The 19,339-nt window shown below is 39.7% G+C and overlaps 3 protein-coding genes, 1 long non-coding RNA gene and 1 other non-coding gene across 6 annotated transcripts; 3 read left to right on the top strand and 2 right to left on the bottom strand.

The window, feature by feature from the left end:
• Window positions 1-265: 265 nt before the first annotated feature.
• TRNAW-CCA (transfer RNA tryptophan (anticodon CCA)) lies at window positions 266-337 on the bottom strand. The gene has a single exon. It is a non-coding gene; the product is annotated as a tRNA-Trp (tRNA).
• Window positions 338-442: 105 nt separating this feature from the next.
• On the top strand, window positions 443-9,243 carry LOC135625046 (developmentally-regulated G-protein 3). Its single transcript, XM_065129293.1, has 10 exons — window positions 443-600; window positions 1,077-1,130; window positions 2,437-2,610; window positions 3,932-4,003; window positions 6,361-6,420; window positions 7,324-7,433; window positions 8,068-8,367; window positions 8,511-8,702; window positions 8,806-8,857; window positions 8,942-9,243. The coding sequence occupies exons 1-10, from the start codon at window positions 559-561 to the stop codon at window positions 8,990-8,992; spliced, it is 1,107 nt and encodes a 368-aa protein (XP_064985365.1). The 5' UTR covers window positions 443-558; the 3' UTR covers window positions 8,993-9,243.
• A 146-nt stretch (window positions 9,244-9,389) lies between these two features.
• LOC103968626 (uncharacterized) lies at window positions 9,390-11,111 on the bottom strand. Its single transcript, XM_009381902.3, has 3 exons — window positions 10,952-11,111; window positions 10,616-10,879; window positions 9,390-9,812 (listed from the first exon to the last, which is right to left on the bottom strand). The coding sequence occupies exons 1-3, from the start codon at window positions 11,024-11,026 to the stop codon at window positions 9,765-9,767; spliced, it is 387 nt and encodes a 128-aa protein (XP_009380177.1). The 5' UTR covers window positions 11,027-11,111; the 3' UTR covers window positions 9,390-9,764.
• On the top strand, window positions 9,708-10,802 carry LOC135625047 (uncharacterized). Its single transcript, XR_010491873.1, has 3 exons — window positions 9,708-9,848; window positions 9,978-10,072; window positions 10,167-10,802. It is a non-coding gene; the product is annotated as an uncharacterized LOC135625047 (long non-coding RNA).
• A 1,178-nt stretch (window positions 11,112-12,289) lies between the features above and the next one.
• On the top strand, window positions 12,290-17,770 carry LOC135584207 (ABC transporter F family member 5-like). Of its 2 annotated transcripts, XM_065129292.1 has the most exons (10): window positions 12,290-12,387; window positions 12,459-13,381; window positions 13,917-14,258; window positions 14,754-14,894; window positions 15,028-15,207; window positions 15,514-15,669; window positions 16,368-16,469; window positions 16,562-16,690; window positions 17,285-17,389; window positions 17,495-17,770. In XM_065129292.1, exons 2-10 carry the CDS (start codon window positions 12,494-12,496, stop codon window positions 17,588-17,590), a joined length of 2,139 nt encoding a protein of 712 aa, XP_064985364.1. In that variant the 5' UTR covers window positions 12,290-12,387; window positions 12,459-12,493; the 3' UTR covers window positions 17,591-17,770. The 2 variants fall into 2 exon arrangements, with proteins under 2 accessions (XP_064985364.1, XP_064985363.1); XM_065129291.1 differs by having other exon boundaries at window positions 12,308-13,381.
• Window positions 17,771-19,339: the final 1,569 nt, after the last annotated feature.

The raw sequence follows: 19,339 nt of genomic DNA, 5'->3' as shown, positions 1-19,339 counted from the left end.
CGTGCTTCTTTTGAGCCATGGTGTTGGCTCAGAAGGTGGAGCCCACTGATCACCTGTGAGCCCATGGATGTCATATGACCTTTAGGGTCATATGGTGTTGCCTGCCTTGGATGAACCAGGCGAGCAAAGGTTTGTCACCCTCATTTAGCCATGTCATGGCTCTCTGGCACATATAACCAGGGAAGAAACATGACCAGGAATAAACCATGATTACAATTCAAAAAGGAAAATAAAACGAGGCCTAAGTGCAAACAAAAACGTGATTTGAACCCGACGTGAATCGAACACGCAACCTTCTGATCTGGAGTCAGACGCGCTACCATTGCGCCACGGATCCGTTGTGTAAAGAGCGTAACCGTAATCTTTTAAGTTTAAATATAGCTGACCAATTAGTTGCCCTAGCCGGCCCGGTTTAATCGGACCCCGTATAATAGACGAGTGCGTGCCATGGGAAACGATACGGCTCATCGCTACCGACACAATCTAGCTGCAACGGAGACTCGATAACTCGGAAGACAGAAGAAGGCGAGCGCGAGCTCCACACCGCAGAGGGGCGCCATGGCTACCGTGATGCAGAAGATCAAGGATATCGAAGATGAGGTAACCCGATCCAGCTTTCGAAGATTCCTACCGTCTTTGTTGTTCGCCCTAGATGTATCAGTCTCTTGGTGTTGTGGGGTTCAGTGCCTTCTCCTTTTGACTGGGCGTGATCCAGTCGAATCCAGTCCGATGGCGGATCATCTGTTTCTCAAGTGTTTGTCTGTGTGTATCGAATTTCTTGCCTTACGTCACTGCGTAGGGTTTTTGTCTTCTTTCTTGATGGAGGCGTTTTGCTTTATACGGTTGAATCTCCCGCATATTTTTGATAGACGTCTGTTGTAGAATCTTGATGGTGACTTATAGGTGTACTGGAGGCAATTCAGAACACTGCTATCGAACGAGGATTAGATAGATCGTGGAGGTGTTGCATTGGTTTCTTATTAGGGATCTTTTGCCTGCTCACTTTGTTTGAAGTCTTTTGCATTTTAATCTTGTGAGTTGAGATGCTAATATTGCCACCAATATTGTTTTGGCAGATGGCAAGGACTCAGAAGAACAAAGCGACAGCCCATCACCTTGGTCTGCTGAAGGTGCCTTTTATTTCATATATCGCTGCCTGTTTGAAGTTGGTTACAATCTATATAGCACAGACATTCACTTCTCTACTATTTATTGTCTCCTCATTGAAGCTCTTTTTCCCTATCATAAACTGATCTATTGTCAATATACATACAATGAGACTGAAACTAAGCATGACCAACGACATGTTATGGACCAAGAGTTTGTCTTCCCCTTGTCGATGAGGAGCTACTATTTCTTTACCATTCAAAGATTTTTGGCTTCCATTTCCAGATAACAGTAATGTGTTTTTTTCATGTACGTGGGCTAGTTCTTTTTGATGCATGGTTGGTCAGCCATATTGTTGACCATTCTACATTCTGATTGAGTGCCACTTTCATATAAAAACAAATATGAATTGATTATTCCAATAAGTTCAGTGTTAGGCATGTGCCAAAGTAAGTTATATGTTCATGTTGAACTTAAGGCTTCATTTGGTTTAACATTAGGGAGGGTTGAACTGATGGTTATTGGTTTAACATTCCTAGCTTTCTGGAGCATAATTAACCTGGTTAAAGTGTTCCCACCCTGATGACTCAGGGCAAATTAACCCATCAAATTACCCTATAGGAATCTAATAAAAAAAATAGCTTTAAGTTGGTTAGCTGGATTTATTTTAATCCCAAACAAAATGCAGCCATGGTGTTGCAAACCTATACTACTCTTGCATATGAATCTGTGCAAAAATGGTTTATTATGCTCATGTTTTCTTGGCTTGGGTTCTGATTTCAAATCTAAATTGATGGGTTAAAAGGTTGATTCAAATAAGTGTGTCGAGTACTATATTTAGATATATAAAATTTCCCATTCAAGGTCTTGCTTGGTTATTGGTAGCGTAATTGTTCTGATTGATGTACTCAAATTTTTTTTTTTCAATTTAAATTAATGTTGTACTATATAATAACAAGTCAATATTTTTATTTCCAAATTTCAAAAAGAAGGGTAACTGATGGTATTGGCATTTATCAATGCTTCATTGAGTTGGAGCACCTGCAGGATCATTGTCTAGCACTGTTAAATTTGTCCTCCAGTTTTCCTTGCTGAGTAGATCCTAATTAACAAAATGTGATACTGCAAATGGAAGTAAAATGAGAAATTTTTTTATGGCAACCTACTATATAATGCAGCTAATTGCTGAAATTACTACTATGGTTTATGTATCTCAAAGTCTCACTATTCTATTCTTCTGCATTCTAGTTCAATTGCTCATAAATACTATGTTTTTTCCCCATCTTTTTCCCCCAGTTGTATAATGAGTTGATTGTTATTTCTATGAAGGCAAAACTTGCAAAGCTACGTCGGGAGCTCTTGGCACCTACTTCTAAAGGTGGTGGTGGTGCTGGTGAAGGCTTTGATGTTACTAAAAGTGGAGATGCACGAGTTGGTCTTGTAGGTTTTCCATCTGTTGGAAAATCAACACTATTGAACAAATTAACAGGCACATTTTCAGAGGTGTGTCACTTTTTCTAACAAAATTCTTTGCTGCATAATATATATATATATATATATATATATGCACATTCTTTTGTCAATGTAATAGATGGTTGCTCATGTCATGAGCTGTAGCTTTAGGTTGTGATTGGAAAATAACTTTATGGTGTCCCTTGCTTTCTATTTATTCTTAAATTCTCTACATGTATGTGTTTCTACTTGTATTCTTGTGCAGTTGTTTGATTTTTTCTTAAATTAATATCGTTGTTTCAGAGTACTGGCTGAAAGGACTCCATATAATGGTGTAACTTAAATAGTGGGTGTTTTAATCTATTAGTAGATCTAGGGACACTAGCATTTTGCATTCCGAGCTTTTGTCTCCTCAATGAAGCAATCTTGTGGAATTTTTTTTCTTTTGTTTCTTTTTTTTTTTTTGGTTGAGAAGATGCCACTGCCAGTCATCCAGTTCAAGGTGCAAGCATGCAGGTTCAGACTATTATTGCACCATAACAGCTACATCCAAATTCTAAAACTCTTTATCTGAAAATTTTGTATACCATATATCAAGGTCTGTCGTACCGAAGCATACCGGGCGGTACGTACTGGTCCGATAGGTTACTGGTATGCGGACCGCCCGGTACCACTACAGTGCTACAGTATAAAATAAAATTATTCGGTACATCAGGGTGTACCGCTCGATACGCCCTGATGTACCGCCCGGTATACCAGTACCATACTGTACCGAGCCCAAGTCGAAACGTTGGTATTGTACGATACGGCGAACCATGCCATATATAGGCAAAGAAGCTGGGTGAGTTTACTCTTTTATGGGCAGAAGGCACGCTTACGAATCTCAAACAAAGAGATTGATTTCATACATATGCCTATAAGATGGATCGATCTTGCCAAGAGGGAACTGCTAGGAGTTCATTTAAATAGTTGCATGTTGTTGATGAGAACAAAGATTTGTGGGATTTGTCCACATCCCAATTGGATCTCATGGATCCCTGATTGTGATTGTTAAAGTCCAATTCTAGGAGATCTTTTTGGTGATGTGACTGGATCCACCTAGAGCTGATCCATCGGGATCTAGTTTTAGTTGGTCAAACTTGTATAGCTGGATCTTGGAGATCCAAGCTGCATTTTGATCAGTTCTAGAAAAAAACCTGATCCCAATATTTGATCCAGCCTATTTAAATCAATCTCAGTGCTGTGATGTTGGAAGAAAACTATTACACTAATTGTACAAAGAGAATAGCAGGTGTTTTCTATGTGCTATGCAGCATGTTGTGAATTTGATTTAAAAAAGCATTAATATCTTGAAATATTTCTGATGTAACAGGTTGCCTCTTATGAGTTCACCACCTTAACTTGTATTCCGGGTGTGATCGTGTACAGAGGTGCTAAAATTCAGGTATTCTATTAATACAAAGGTCCATTTGCTTTTTGAGGATGTCTTTAGAGCCATGTGGTGATGAAGTTGATTTATTTCTAATATATGATGCCTCTACAATTGACTCTCTTATCAGTATATTATATTGGTATTGTACTGTAACTGTCTACTGCTGTTCTTTGTGTGGTTTTAGTTTTCCCCACGCATTCATGTTAGTACATGCTGTCATGTTATGTCACAACCAAAACTCTACGGGCGTCAGATCCATGCTTGTCTCACATGATATACACAGATAGCATGCATGAGCTCTCATGCTGATACCATCTCAGCATGATACAGCTCAATTGAAACTCACCTAACACTTTAAAAAACTCAAGTATATTGGTGTCATATCATTTGTCTGTCTTTCAGTTTAAGGAAATAGTAGTAACTAATCTTTAAATTCAAGAAGTCTAAAGAAATTGTCTGGAAACAAATTCCATGTTTGCTGATTAAAGCTCTTAAATTACACATTGTGAAACTTTGCATACGCCCCGAAGAGTTAGGTTCAACCATATAATGCCCTTTTGCAAGTGTTTTAAGACTTTGAGATTATAGGTCTTTGCATATGTAGCCATATAGAGCATATCTGATGATCCAACTATCATGCGGTCTTCTTGTGTGCTCAACCAAGACCCATCTAAAAAGTTCTTATCCAATTTTTTAACAGTTACCACCTTGTTTAACTGATCTACTAAAGATTCAGATGCCTTTATCAAAATGGAGCTGTAATAAGTTCTTAATTACAATACAAAATTATGAGAACTTTTATAGTTCTCTTCAAGTAATCAATTGCGAGAACATAGGTATGCTGCTTAAGAATTTTCTCCATTACATACTTTGACTAATAATTACAATTTTTCTGCTCCTTGATTAAATGAAATGGAGCTAGTGTTTTTTGTTTTTTCTGATTGAGATTCCTGCACTTCCTGAAATCTGATTTGTCCCTGAACCATAAATTTGTAACTGTGGTCATGTTAATTTGTGTTCTTTCAATACCTTGACTACCTTAATTAGTCAGTAGAGTTTTACTATATACACATAATATGTAGAGTCAAGAATTCCAGATTACATTCGCCGGATGCATTTAGAGGTGCTCATGGTTGGGTGATGCTTGATGAAGACCCAACCTAGCATACTGGAATTTTGTTGGACCTTGGTCTAGCCAAAAATTTTGGGAAGCCAGCTATACTTGACCTATTATACTGGAATTTGTAGGAGCTCGGTCTAGCCAATTATTTGATGGTTTCAGCCAATTGTGACCAGTTCTGGCTATATTCTTATCAGTTCTACTCTGGACCGGCTTCTGGTGTGTTCCAGCCAAATTTTGGTTGATTAAGTTTCTTTCCAATGGTTAAGGCTGATCTCAAATAAATTTTGTGCTTTTCTGTATGTCTTCAGAGAACTGATTCATCGTCCAATTTGACCGTGATCCTAAATTTTTATAGTGGATTCCAAATAATCTTCTAATTTTATGAATCTTTACCTGGACATGCCACTTGCATCCATCTAGCATTGTAAACAATGATTCCCCACCCTCAAAACCTTTCCCTTGTTTCTTATCTACTTGTTACCTTCTGCCCTTAATGCGCCAATCACTCAGTTCCTGCTAAGTGTCAACAAGCGCGAGTGTTGCCATGTCAACTTTCTATCCAACCATGTTTATTGAACCTACAGCCACCGATACAAGGTCCCTCCAACCAATCTGCTTTAATAAGAAGCCACAACTGCCTTCTGATCTTCTAGATGTGGCCAGCAGTAATTAATGGCAGATCAGATATGCTCTTCTAGACATTCCATGTATCTTAACTAATTTTTACTCCAAACAGCAACCATAGTTTGCAGCCTTAGACAAGGTTTTAGTATGTGACTATTCCCATTATACATGCCAACCAGATGTCTCGAGAAAGCCCACCTCAAGCACCATCCTGGACAGTGGCTTTTTCACCTCTGATTCAGAAAAGAATTGCCATGAAATTGCATATTTGAAGCTGCTTTTTAGCCACTCGTGAGGATTTCTATAAAATATGGATAATGATTGAACCAACTTCTTTTTTTAGTTCTAAATAAAATTTAGGTGAAACACAAGCTTTTATTACTTAATATAGTGGATTTGGTTTTCCAGTCAGACCAGCAGAAGATGCATGCATATACATATTTGCATATTAAGATCAAAGCACATTAGTGCTTGCAATCAAAACAACTCCCATTGCAGTTTGCAAGCCCCTGTTAGGTTGTTTTGCATTATCGTGTCATTGATTCTTCTAGTTAACAGAGTTCACTTCATAGTTGTGGTTTTTGTTAGATGATTTTTTTTCTAATGTGTTGGTTTTCTTCAGTTATTGGATCTACCGGGGATCATTGAGGGTGCAAAGGATGGAAAGGGTAGAGGAAGGCAGGTATGCAATATGCCCAACATTTCAATATTGTGTATGCTTTTGTGCATGTCTCTTTTAATCAATGAATTATTGCAAAAATGAACTTTGTAGGCAGTCTTAAGGATGTTTCCACATACATAGGTGAGAGTGAGCATGGATGTTTTGTCAAATAGCTTATTTCTTGATATCGAATTAGCACAATGATTACTTGTCAAACTTTTAACACCTAACATCTAAAATAGCTTTTTTTAGACATTGAACCTAATTAGTTGATTAGGAAGCATGTAAAACTTAATCTATTTCTATTAGAGGTATCAGATATCTTTTCTTCACCTTTTTGTCGATTAGGAAGAACAGGGTAACAAACAAGTTGGCTCATAAGAGAATAACATCTGAAGCATATCTGATTATAGCACCAAAGAACATTGTAGGAATAATTCATGTGCTATTTATCAATATCTTTAGAGTTTGGCAAGAACTAACTTAGGTGGCTGGTGGCTTAGCATACAAGAATGACAGGAGTGGGTTGGGCTACATGGACAATGAGACAAATGGTTCTGAATAACAACCTTCATGAATAAGGAAAAGGTGGAGAAGTAAGATTGTTAACCAAATAAAGGTCATGCTCTCTTCAAAAGTTCTTTAGGAATTTGGTGAATATGAAAAATGGATTGTGGGACTATTTTGTACCAGTTCTGTAGTTATTTTGAAGATAATAATATACTATTTTAAGGACAAATGCTTGATTTCACATGGTGGGGACTTACAACATGTCTAATGAGTTATTAAATAGAGGTAGCTTATTTTGCACGTATTCATTGCCACATTGCCCTTAACTTCTATTGTCTACCAAGTATTTTGGAAATTTTATTATCCTGCTTACTGATATGTTTGAATTTAGCTGATTAATTTTTGATTTTTCAGGTGATAAGTACTGCTAGGACTTGCAACTGTATTTTGATTGTTCTTGATGCTATCAAACCAATAACTCACAAGCGGCTTATTGAGAAAGAACTTGAGGGGTTTGGCATAAGGTAATATGGAAAATGATTTTATTCTTACATGAACCTTGTTGTGTTTATGGTGCATCTGGGATGAGACTGGAAACACAGAAGGCCAGAACCTACACCAAATTTATGTGTTACTCCATATGGTTTTGTTTGTGTGGAGTACCACTTGGTTATATAGAGAATTATCATCAACAACTTGGATTCTTCTTGTGCATTATTTAGATATTATCTTAAGAGATAATATTTGGACAACAAATAACCATTGAAATTATTAGAAGCACCATGTAAAGATGTCTTCTTCATCGTCCCAAGAAGTTAAAGCAGTGTTGCATCTCTTTGCAGCTTTGCCTACTACTATCTAGATTAAAAATATTTCAACATGCAGTTTTTGTAGTTCTGCATCAAAATTATTTTATTATAGAAATATGCTTTAATGAATATATTGAGTTACTATTGATGCATTAGTAGTTCTTGATTATCGTGCTTTGTGTGCTGCCATTAGCTGTTTGCATAGTTTCAATGTTTGTTTGCATTTGTATATATACACACACACACACATGCTTATGTGTGTGTACGGAGCTCCACACTAATTTTTTTGTCTGTGGACAATCTATTACCTCTGAAAAGATATAAATGCATTACTTTGATCAAATGGCAGGTTAAATAAGGAGCCCCCTAATTTAACTTTCAGAAAAAAGGACAAGGGTGGCATCAACTTCACATCTACAGTCACAAACACACAATTGGACCTTGAGACAGTTAAGGCAATATGTAGTGAATATAGGATACATAATGCTGATATTTCTCTCCGGTATGATGCGACTGCAGATGATCTGATAGATGTTATTGAGGGAAGCAGAGTCTATATGCCATGCATCTATGCAGTGAACAAGATAGATCAGATTACACTCGAAGAACTGGAAATCCTAGATAAGCTTCCTCACTACTGTCCAGTCAGGTATCATTTTATTATACATGTGTTTTATCCTTTATCCTTTATCCTTAACAATGGTGTTACCACCTCAATTTATTAGAATTGTCTGAAGTTGTACTAGTCGCTGAAGTCAGAATGAATTATTTTCTTTTGTAATCGTGTAACAGTGCTCACCTGGAGTGGAATCTTGATGGTCTTTTAGAAAAGATATGGGAATATCTTGATCTGGTTCGAATTTACACAAAGCCAAAGGGTCTGAACCCAGATTACGAGGACCCTGTCATCCTATCTTCCAAGAGGAGAACCGTTGAAGACTTCTGTAATAGAATTCATAAGGACATGGTCAAACAGTTCAAATAGTAAGTCCTCTTACATTCATTTAATTTCTGCTGTTTCTTTTAGTTGCTATGAGTTCTTCAGGATGATCCGCATGATCAATCTCTTTCTAATTGAACCATGCAGTGCACTAGTTTGGGGTTCAAGTGCGAAGCATAAACCACAGAGAGTTGGCAAGGTACTCCCTTTTTACTCTTAAAATTTGCACGTGTCAAGACCATATCAATTTGTGAACCTTGCTGCCCTACTTGTAACGCTTCAGGAACATGAACTCGAAGACGAGGATGTAGTTCAAATCATCAAGAAGGTGTAAATCAAGCAAAGGATTTCTGTGGTTCTTGGGTTGATCCTCGATGGATTGCAAGGGATGGCAGCTGGGTCTGAGTTTTGAGTTGAGCTCTACTTTATTAGGAGTTGTTGTCATCCTTGTATTCCTGCTCGGGTTAGAATTAAACATACTACTGTATGACAGTGCTTCTACTGGTGAAAAGTTTGCACTGCTGTAGAACTGAACCGAGCAACATTTTGTGATTGAGATCATTCATGGAGACGTTGTTTAAACTCTGACCATGCTACATTCCAGGTACATGAAATACATCCCACAGTGCTTTTAAGACTGCAGGCTTTGCAAAGAAATGAAAGTTGCATTATGTCTTTGCTGGTTCTTCCATGAGAGAGAGATACAAGAACATTCATCCATGGCAACACCGTGAGTAAAGCTGCTATGTTTAATCTTTCTTCACTTAACTAATAGATCGAGTGACTGGACTATTTTTTGTTGAGCAGGACTTTTGCATAAATATACAAGACAAGGAACACTTTGGGCTGGGAATCTCTCAGTTTTCAACGACACATTGTCCAGCCAAATCCAAGTGTTGGCAGCATAGTACAACGGACATAGCCGCCTCAAGGTTTAGCTCCGTGTATGGCACGCATAGTGGCACTTAATAGTTGAGATTCCAACAACATACAATTTTTTTCTTAGCCAAATGCAACAAGGTAATAAGGCCACCCAAAGTGTGCAGGGCAGACCGAGAAACACGCAACCCACAAACTATTCTACGTGAACGCAGACGGCCACTGCTTCATGCTCCTATACAGCACTGGAAGTAGCCCATAAACTTCTTCCTCCCCTGCACCACAAACAAGAAGAAAAGCATACGGATAAGGTAAAGCATCACAGAAGCTCCTACTTTTAGAGCAGTAAACCAAGTCTTATCGAGTTTTTAGACTTCATATAGCTAAAAAAAGATGCATATGTGTTTTTGATTATTGAAACTATATAATGATGAATGCAGGGACAAAGTAATCTGCCTGCCAGACGAGTATGTTTTGGTTCTTCCTGAAGGAGGAAAAAGCACCCTTTCCGTGGAACGAACGATGAGATAGACAGGTAACTTTTGCTCCTCCTCTCCCAACATGTCACAATGTACTTGTTGCAGTCAGTGCGAGTACATCAATCATTAATCTGTCATAAATTTCCACAGGGCCATCACACCACACTCTCTGATCAATCCCATCAATGCATGGGATACCGGAGCCAATCGCTTTGCCACCCCCCACCTGCTGCTTCATCTCTCCGTCAGCTTCTCCACCACGCGCAAATGGGCCACCGTCCCACTACGGCCGAAGGCCTCGCCCACTTCCATGATTCCAGGTCTGGAAATGGCCGATGACTGCTACTAGCTACATTGCATGGTTTTCAAGTCTCACATTCCTCTCCCACGATTTCATTCCACTCCCAACAAAAATCTCTATTTTGTGCAGGCCACGGATTTAATACGCAGCCGTGTTCTTCAAGCTAAGTTTCATGGCTATTTCTGAAATGTGAATCTATCGATATTTTCTACGGAGAATTAAGTGATTACTTCCAACATTTTTCTCCCAAAAAAATGAAAAGTAAAAAAGGAAAAGTAAAGAGGGAGATCGAAAGTACGGTGGGTGAGCCGTGGTGGTGGTGGATGGGGCGGCGTAGGTCGGGCTCGGGAAGGCTGTGGCGTGGCGCCTCCTGCTCCTCCTTGTTGGTGGTGCCGGATCGGAGCTCGTCGTCGTTTCCGAGGCTGGCGCGGGAGGTGTTCTTGTTCTGCTTCCGCATCTCCCGGATCTTGGTGAAGTCCATGGAGTAGTCCGGCACCCCGTTCTTCATGTCCCACTCCCCAAACGCCGGCACCGACATCCACCCGCCGCTACCACCATCGCTCTGCAACCCAAACAAAATCAAGATCGAGCACTACAAACGAAGAAGAAGAAGAAGAAAAGCTCGAGCGGTGACCTCCTTGGAATCGCCCATGGGGGATTTCTTCGCAGCTTCAAAGGGGTGAGTTGTAGGCCGAGGAGCAACTAACATGGAACCCAGCCTCAGCACCGTATTTATTGCGCGTAATTGATGGGAGAGGAGAAGAGGACAACAGTGGCTACGCTATGCTTCGTGGAAGATGAGGAGGCCAGGAAGACAGTCTGTCGAGTGGAACAGCTGTAGTCCTTGGGTATTCACAGGTACCAGTGGAGGGGTGAGGGTCGCAACCGTGGATGGTTTTGATTGGCTCCTCATGCCGACCCGCGTTATGGCCGCGTGTCGACAAGCTAATGACGTGGATAGATGTATCGTTTTCATCAGGTCACAGCACAAGATGGTGTGATACGGCACGAGACATCAAACAGAGGAATACGGCCTCCCATTGGTGGCCAGCCTTGGGGTCCTAAATGAAGCTACTGGGACCCACACTCTCGACCACGACATCGGTGGTGGGCCATGCGAACCGTCATGGTATCTAATCTTCGCAGGGCCAGGCAAGTAGTTAGGAGCAGTTAACCGGAAGAGTTGAGTAGCTGAAGTCAATATCAAATTGTTCTTGGGATTCGGGTTACGCAGCGGCTGCCGATCGCCTATCCGAGCTCAAGCAGGGTTCAGGAGGCTTTCTTCATTCGACGGACTTCCACGAATGCCTCATCATTAGTTTTATCTTCTTGATTCATCGGGCGATGATTTAGCCATCGATCAGAACTTACTTCAAGATTCGCGCGGATTAGCTGATCCAAGCGTACGCATTTGATCTTTCATTATATTACATCCGAGGTTAAGATTCTTATGTCCAACTTTTTTGGTCCTAACAAGTCCAGCCCAATCTTTATTGGGCTCAATTTAGGCCCAGATGGAATCATGTTAATTGATTTAGGAATAGGATTTTTTTTTTTTTGGGGGTGCTATTCTTCGTTCGTAGAACACATCGATACGGATGGGGGAATCGAACTCGTGGAGGACGCAAGCCACGAGCTCCAACTCTTACACGTGGCTACCCGCGAGTGGTCGACGATCGCAGCACGAGTCTTGAAGCACCCTGCGGTTTTATCTCCACCCCTCTTTTCCTCTCCACAATTATTCATTTTATTTTATTTCTTTACCCTCGATCTTAAGAACAATCGCAGAAACACTATCTCCCATCGCACCCGTCGAAATAGCTATTCTCCCACAAAAAGATCACGAATCATCCGTTCGATCGTGTCGGTCTTTCTGTGATTTAGTTAAATGGCAGGGGTATAAGTTCAATTATTTTATAAATTATTACGAAAGCGAAGTGGTCGATGGATCGCTATAAGTATCTGTTTCGAGTTCAAACCATATGCGATGGGCGGTGGGTTTTCCCGGTGAACTCTCTACGCGGAGACCGCTCGCGGGATAACTCGCTACCCTCCATCGAAATCTTCTTCGTGAGTCCCTGGTTTTATAGCCCTAGTTTACGGCGAACTGCTTGAAGAATCTTCGTTGTTTCCCCTGCAAGGTTTCGCCCAAGGTCGATTCTTTTTGACGCCGGTAATGGATCTTTCGACCAGGTTGCAAACCCTCGACCTCCGATCGGGATTCCTGTCGGGCTCGCCCCTTGTGGACGCCGGAAAGGCAGGAATCCTGCCGCGGGTCCGTCCCTCCTCGGTTTCTCCCGCTGTGAATAGGCGATTCGGTGCGTCGTTTGTTAAAAGGACTGGCTTTGCTGGCTCTAGGATCAGAAGGCTCCGCGTTTCCCCCAGGGCCGCCGTGGAGACGGCCGTTTTGGATGCCGACACCGCCGCAGACCTCGAATCCCTCTTCTCGGAGAGCGCCGTGGATGATGCGTCGAGGAGGCAGGGGAAGAAGAAGTCGAGCACTGGGGCGTCGAGCGTCTCGTCGGGGGTTAGGTTAGAGAATATCAGTAAAAGCTTCAAAGGTGTGACGTTGCTGAAGGACGTCAGCTGGGAGGTGAAGAAAGGGGAGAAGGTTGGGTTGGTCGGCGTGAACGGTGCCGGGAAAACCACTCAGCTGAGGATTATCGCCGGGTTGGAGGAGCCGGACTCCGGGAATGTGGTTAAGGCGAAGGAGAATATGAGGATCGCGTTCTTGAGCCAGGAGTTTGAAGTTTGCCAAAACAGGACAGTGAAAGAGGAGTTCTTGAGCGTTTTCAAGGAGGAGGCGGAGGTTGCAGATAGGTTGGAGAAGGTCCAGAAAGCGTTGGAGAGCTCTGTAGAGGACCTGAGCTTGATGGCGAGGTTGCTGGATGAGTTGGACTTGCTTCAGAGGCGGTCACAGGATCTGGACCTAGATCAAGTGGATGTGAAAATTAGTAAGTTGATGCCTGAGCTTGGTTTTGCGCCTGAGGATTCTGATCGGTTGGTAGCATCATTCAGCAGTGGGTGGCAGATGAGAATGTCTCTTGGGAAAATTCTACTTCAGGTATGTTTGGTTAGCGTTTTAAGAACATTTTCTAGGATTTGATAGTTCATATGTGCTAATTCTTTAGTATGTTCATTTTAATCACAACAAAAAAGAGTGCTGATTTTTTTTGTTTCATCATAAATCTGAATCTAGGGAATAATTGTGCAACTTGATTTACTTGTGAAACTTCAGCTTATCTTGTGATAAATAATCCTATTGTTTTTCATTGATTTAGGTTCTTCTGATTCATTTGTAGTGTTTTGTCCATTTCAGCTTGCTTGTCCTAATTATCTTATCTGTTTCTTGTTCTTTCTCTCTTCAGTCACCTCTTACTCAACATGCCATTTTCTTTAAAATGTGAATATTTAATTGTGAATATCATTACTATTTTTAATGTTGCTCTATTGTTACAAATCATTGAGTTCTTATCTGGTTTTTTTATATTTGGTATTGATTTTACTGCTTGTTGTCAATTCATGCTTAATGATATGCATCATGCATTTTGTGCTAGTACAGATGGTGGATTTTTTAATATAAATCATGGTAATTGCAGGATCCTGACTTGCTGCTGCTTGATGAGCCCACTAATCACCTTGATCTGGATGCAATCGAGTGGCTGGAAGGCTATCTTAATAAGCAAGATGTGCCCATGGTTATTATATCCCATGACAGAGCTTTCCTTGATCAACTGTGCACGAAAATGGTAGAAACAGATATGGGAGTGTCGAGGACATTTATGGGTAACTATTCTGAGTATGTGCTAGCAAAAGCAGCATGGGTAGAAACTCAACACGTGGCATGGGAAAAGCAACAGAAGGAGATTGAGCACACGAGAGACTTGATAAACAGATTAGGAGCTGGAGTTAATGCTGGACGTGCATCCAGTGAAGAGAAGGTACCTACTGATGTTGTTTCCTTGAACATTCTTCAAATACTATATGTGTTAGACCTTATCGATCTTGTTCCCTCCAAGTATCAGTTAGATCTTGGAGGCACTGCATCACATTTGTGAAGTGATAATGCTTCGTTTAGTGACTCGAGTAGTAACTATTTGTCATACCAATTTGGTGACGAAAATCTTTGATTTCAGAAATCACAAACTGGTTGTCTTATCACTATAAAATGCACAAACAACCTAATAATAAATAGTACAATAGGAATATGTCACTAATAGAGTGGGTTAAAAGCTGAAAAATAGAAGGCCTCGAGTATATGTTACTAATACAGTAGATTAAATATTGACAGGTAGAAGGCCTTTGATTATTACAATACCAATGTAATTTGCTTACTTAACACATCCTGTGTCATGTTGTTTCTAGTTTCTTGAAACTGAGTAGTGTGTCATGCTTGTTCCTTATGCTATAATTAACTCATGCTGATGTGTTGCCAGAAATTGGAGAAACTCAAAGAAGAAGGACAAGTTGAGAAGCCTTTTCAGAGAAAGCAATTAAAAATTAGATTCCCAGAGCGTGGGAGAAGTGGGAGAACAGTCCTAACCATTAAGAACCTAAATTTTGGATATGGTGATAAGGTAAGGTAACTTTTCTTAGACAATGGAAGTATAGTGCTTAACTATAAGGACTTACTTTCTTTGAGGCAAAGAGAAGTTACAAGTATATTAGGAACATCATTTTTCTTATCTGATGTGTTTTTTGATGTGGCAGGTTTTGTTTAAAAAGGCAAATCTTTCAGTTGAGAGGGGTGAGAAAATAGCTATTATCGGGCCAAATGGTTGCGGAAAGAGCAGTTTGCTTAAACTTATTATGGGACTGGAGAAGTCTCAAGAGGGTGATGTTTTGCTTGGGGAGCATAATGTGTTGCCAAATTATTTTGAACAAAACCAGGTACGTTAACTGTGCTTGAAATCCATCACTTCAGTTTCTTGGTGACACAAACTTGTAGCACACAAGATGCCAGGATATTGATGGTCATGGAAATAAAAAATAAATACTAACAATTTTGTGATAATGAGAATAGCATCCTTCATTAATTCTATTATGTTCCAGGCGTACTAATTTCACAATAGTATGTTGGTTTGAAAAATTGAAGGATGTGTTTTATAGTTAACTAGATCTTAATGAACCCTACTGGTGTTATTGTATTCTTTAATAATTGCAAAGAGGTGTTTAATTCAAAAAAACAATTAACAGGCGGAAGCACTTGATCTGGAGAAAACTGTGCTAGAGACAGTTGAAGAAGCTGCAGAAGACTGGAGAATTGATGACATAAAAGGTCTCCTTGGTCGTTGTAACTTCAAATCAAATATGCTTGATAGAAAAGTTTCTGTTTTGAGTGGTGGAGAAAAGGTATGCAACCTGGAAATATTATTTCCTTACTCTCGATTTTCATTTCATCCTTCTTTGTTTTTCTTTTTTTTTTCATTCACTGGAACTCATTTTGATTGTAAAGGAGAGATGGATTCAATCATAGCTAGGTTATTTCAATTATTTTTGTCTATGTATTGAAACTGTTAGACTAAACCTGTTGACATTTGTATTGTTCTCAAGGATTTGCATTGTCTTGATAATGTGAAGATTTGTTGGTTTACTACCGATGTAATAGTACATAAGCTATAGTATAGTGTAGCTACATATTTATGTGTAACAACAATAAACAAATTATAACAAGTTCGCAACTGCAGTTTAATTGTTGTGCACATCAGTTGTAGCTTCACAAGATCCCTGACTTTGTAAGACAGTTTCACAAACTAATACTTAGAAGTCCATGAAGTGTTGCTTTTCTTCTCTCACTTAAATACTATAACCAAACAAAGCAGTATCTGTTTTAAAAGGGTTCCTGCTAGTTTTATCCTTCATTTCTTATAGAGTATTAGTTAATCTCCTATTGACTATATTTATCTGCATAAAGGATCATCTTGCATATGCACTATGTCCACAGGTTCTTAATGCATTGTATTCTTGATATTCTGACTCGTGCACTGGGTACTGGGTGTGCCCTTTTTTATGCTTGGTATTCTGACTCGTGGTTTCCAATTTGGTTGCAGGCACGACTTGCTTTTTGCAAATTTATGGTGAAGCCATCTACATTATTAGTTTTGGATGAACCAACCAATCATTTAGATATACCATCAAAAGAGATGCTAGAGGTGCCTTTTCAACCTTGGATCTCCTTGTCACACTTCTATATATTATATATCATTTGGTAAACTGACTTGTTATTATTTTGATTCTGAAACAGGAGGCTATATCCGAGTACCAGGGAACTGTTATCACCATTTCTCATGATCGTTATTTCATAAGACAGATAGTCAATAGAGTGGTAGAGGTGAAAGATGAAACCATGCAAGACTATGCAGGAGATTACAATGTAAAATATTTTACTCAAAATTTTTCTTTGAGTAGATGGACTATATATCCATGTGCTGTTATCTATATGCTTTATCATATTCCTCACTCTCAGATATTCTAATATCTTCTGTTTCTTACAAAGACCATCAACAGTACTAGTGACTTGCTCAATAACATAAGATTTTGATTGTAGATCTATCATTGGTCATTTTCATCACAATTTCTTTGCTTCCACGGCCTTAAACCTATCATAATCTTGGGCATTGAAGTGATAAGGAATTATAAAGTGATTCTCTCCTATAAATATGGTCTGACCCTTGATTTTCATGGTGCTTGGTTAGCTGGCTAGTATTCCTTCTTGTTACTGCTTTCCTTGCTATTGTGGTGAGGGTGTTTGTCATGGAAAGTTTTATGAATTAATGATTTTTCCATCTTAGGTCAGCAAGTCCTAATTTTCCTTTAAAATCTTGAACTTCAGTTGGATGAATATCATCGAGTTTGAGCTTCCTTTCCAAATAACTGATTTGTGTTTTGTTCTCAATGCTAGTCAATTTCTTTTGTTTATTTATAGTCAAATAGAAGCATTAATAATTTCCTTTATTATTTTTAACAGTATTATCTGGAAAAGAACCTTGAGGCTAGAGATAGAGAACTGGAGCGCGAGGCTGAACTTGAAGAAAAGGCTCCAAAAGTAAAAGCCAAATCTAAGATGTCAAAGGTGAAAGTTTGCTGAACTTCCGATTATGGAGGTGAAACAAAGGCTTGCTCAAAGCAGGAAGCATGTTTCTCTGACACAATTTTGGATATTTCCCCCTTTATACAGGAGATGAAAGCTGCCAGAAAGAAGCAGAAAATGGTGGCTTTTCAGCAAGCAAAAGCAAAGTCTAAAGGGTTGAAGAATGCAAAGAGATGGAAATGATGATGTACAAAAGCATGTAGAATGCAACAAAGAGTGATGAATGGTCCTCAAGCGATGAGAACATACAAGATTTATGCAGATCAAAATATCAATACTGTAATTAAAAATGTTAAGATTGTATATAATACATGGGTACAAACACTACCAAACAAGTAAATGCGAGCTTAGCTCTTCCTAGAATTTTAACCTTGCTCATGTGCGATTAACTTTTTGTACTTTGTCATTTTTTAGAACGTCACAAAAGGATAAAAAGAAGTAAAAGGTTTGGTTAATCCTATTGTTTTGTCGGTCTTAAACAAGCTGTACTCCTCTTCAGCTTGCAAAATTTGTCAAGAATATTCTTCTACGGTATCTTGATTGTGACAGTTACATTTTGAACAAAATTGAGGAATGATATCCCTCCATCGAGAGGAGAGTCTTATATTTGCATTAGTTTTGACGGTAAGAAAGTTTCGTTTTTATTTTTAAGCATATATTATACAGATGATCATTTACCATAGGTTCTCTCGTTGAGGTGGTCAGTAGAGCTAGATGAGTTTGACCTCTGATATATTTCGAGGACTATATTAAAAGCCTAAGCACTAGCGAAATTTATTTTAGAACTATCCTCTCCTTCACTTGAGTTGTGGAGGTCAGGTCCCTCCTCCACCCAAGGCGTGATGGTTGGAAAACCCAACCCCTAACTCCGCCCGAAGTATAAAGGTCGGGAAATCTTGATCATCTCCTTCACCTGAGTTATGGAGGCTGGGTCCCTCCTCCGCTTGAGACATGGAGATCAGGTCCCTCCTTCACCGGAGGCATGGAGGTAAGGAAATCCAACCCCTAACTTTGTCCAAAGTATAAAGGTCGACAAATCTCAATCACCTCCTTCGCTTGAGTCGTGGAGATCGGGTCCCTCTCTCGCTTGAGATGTGAAGATTGGTTCCCTCCTCTACCCGAGATATGGAGGTTAGGTTTCTCCTCCACCCGAGGTGTGGAGGTTGGGAAACTCAACCCCCTTCGCTTGAGGTGTAACGGTAAGGAAACCTAGTTACATCTCTTGCACCTCTTACGTGAGGTCCTCAACGAACTAAGGAGGTCAAGAAATCTAATCACTCTCCACCTGAGGTATAGAGGTCAGGAAACCCAACACCTAACTCTACCCCATATATTGAGGTCGGGCACTCGGCCCTCTCTTCTCGTCATCGTCGAACCACGAAGGTCAAGGAACAAATCTCTATCATTGTCAACCTCCACACTTGAAGGAGGATCGAGTTCACATCAACAAGGATTAACATGCTACTGAGGATAGCTCGTCGATGAGGGGCGACCCCTTATCGAGGGACGAAGGTCGTCAATTCGAGGCACTGATCATATGCTCTCTAACCCCATCAACATTTTCCTAATGCTCAAAGTTAGAGAACAATCGAGGAAGTCTACGATAACATCTTAGATAAATTAGATGTTACACTTTAAATTCCTCTTGTAAGAGCCCTCGATGAAGTATACTTTCTGTTGAAAAATCTAGGGTGACATCACATACGCAGTAGAAGAACAGAAAACAAAAATCTTAGAATTTTTTACATAAAACAAGTCTCTTATCATTGTGCAAAGATTGATGTGCAAAAACCCACGAAACCAAAAATTGCATCTATAAGAAAGTTATGTTACCTAAGGAGATCATATATCCTTGGATTCCTATATATTTGTAGGAGAGGATAAAGGAGGTCAATTGTTATCATCTTTAATTGTAATCCATATTATAGGGGC

The sequence above is a fragment of the Musa acuminata genome, chromosome BXJ2-10 (genome assembly GCF_036884655.1).
Source record: "Musa acuminata AAA Group cultivar baxijiao chromosome BXJ2-10, Cavendish_Baxijiao_AAA, whole genome shotgun sequence".
Taxonomy (NCBI): Eukaryota; Viridiplantae; Streptophyta; class Magnoliopsida; order Zingiberales; family Musaceae; genus Musa; species Musa acuminata.
Note: the sequence above shows the minus strand (reverse complement) of the source record. Positions and strands in the feature narration are given on the sequence as shown.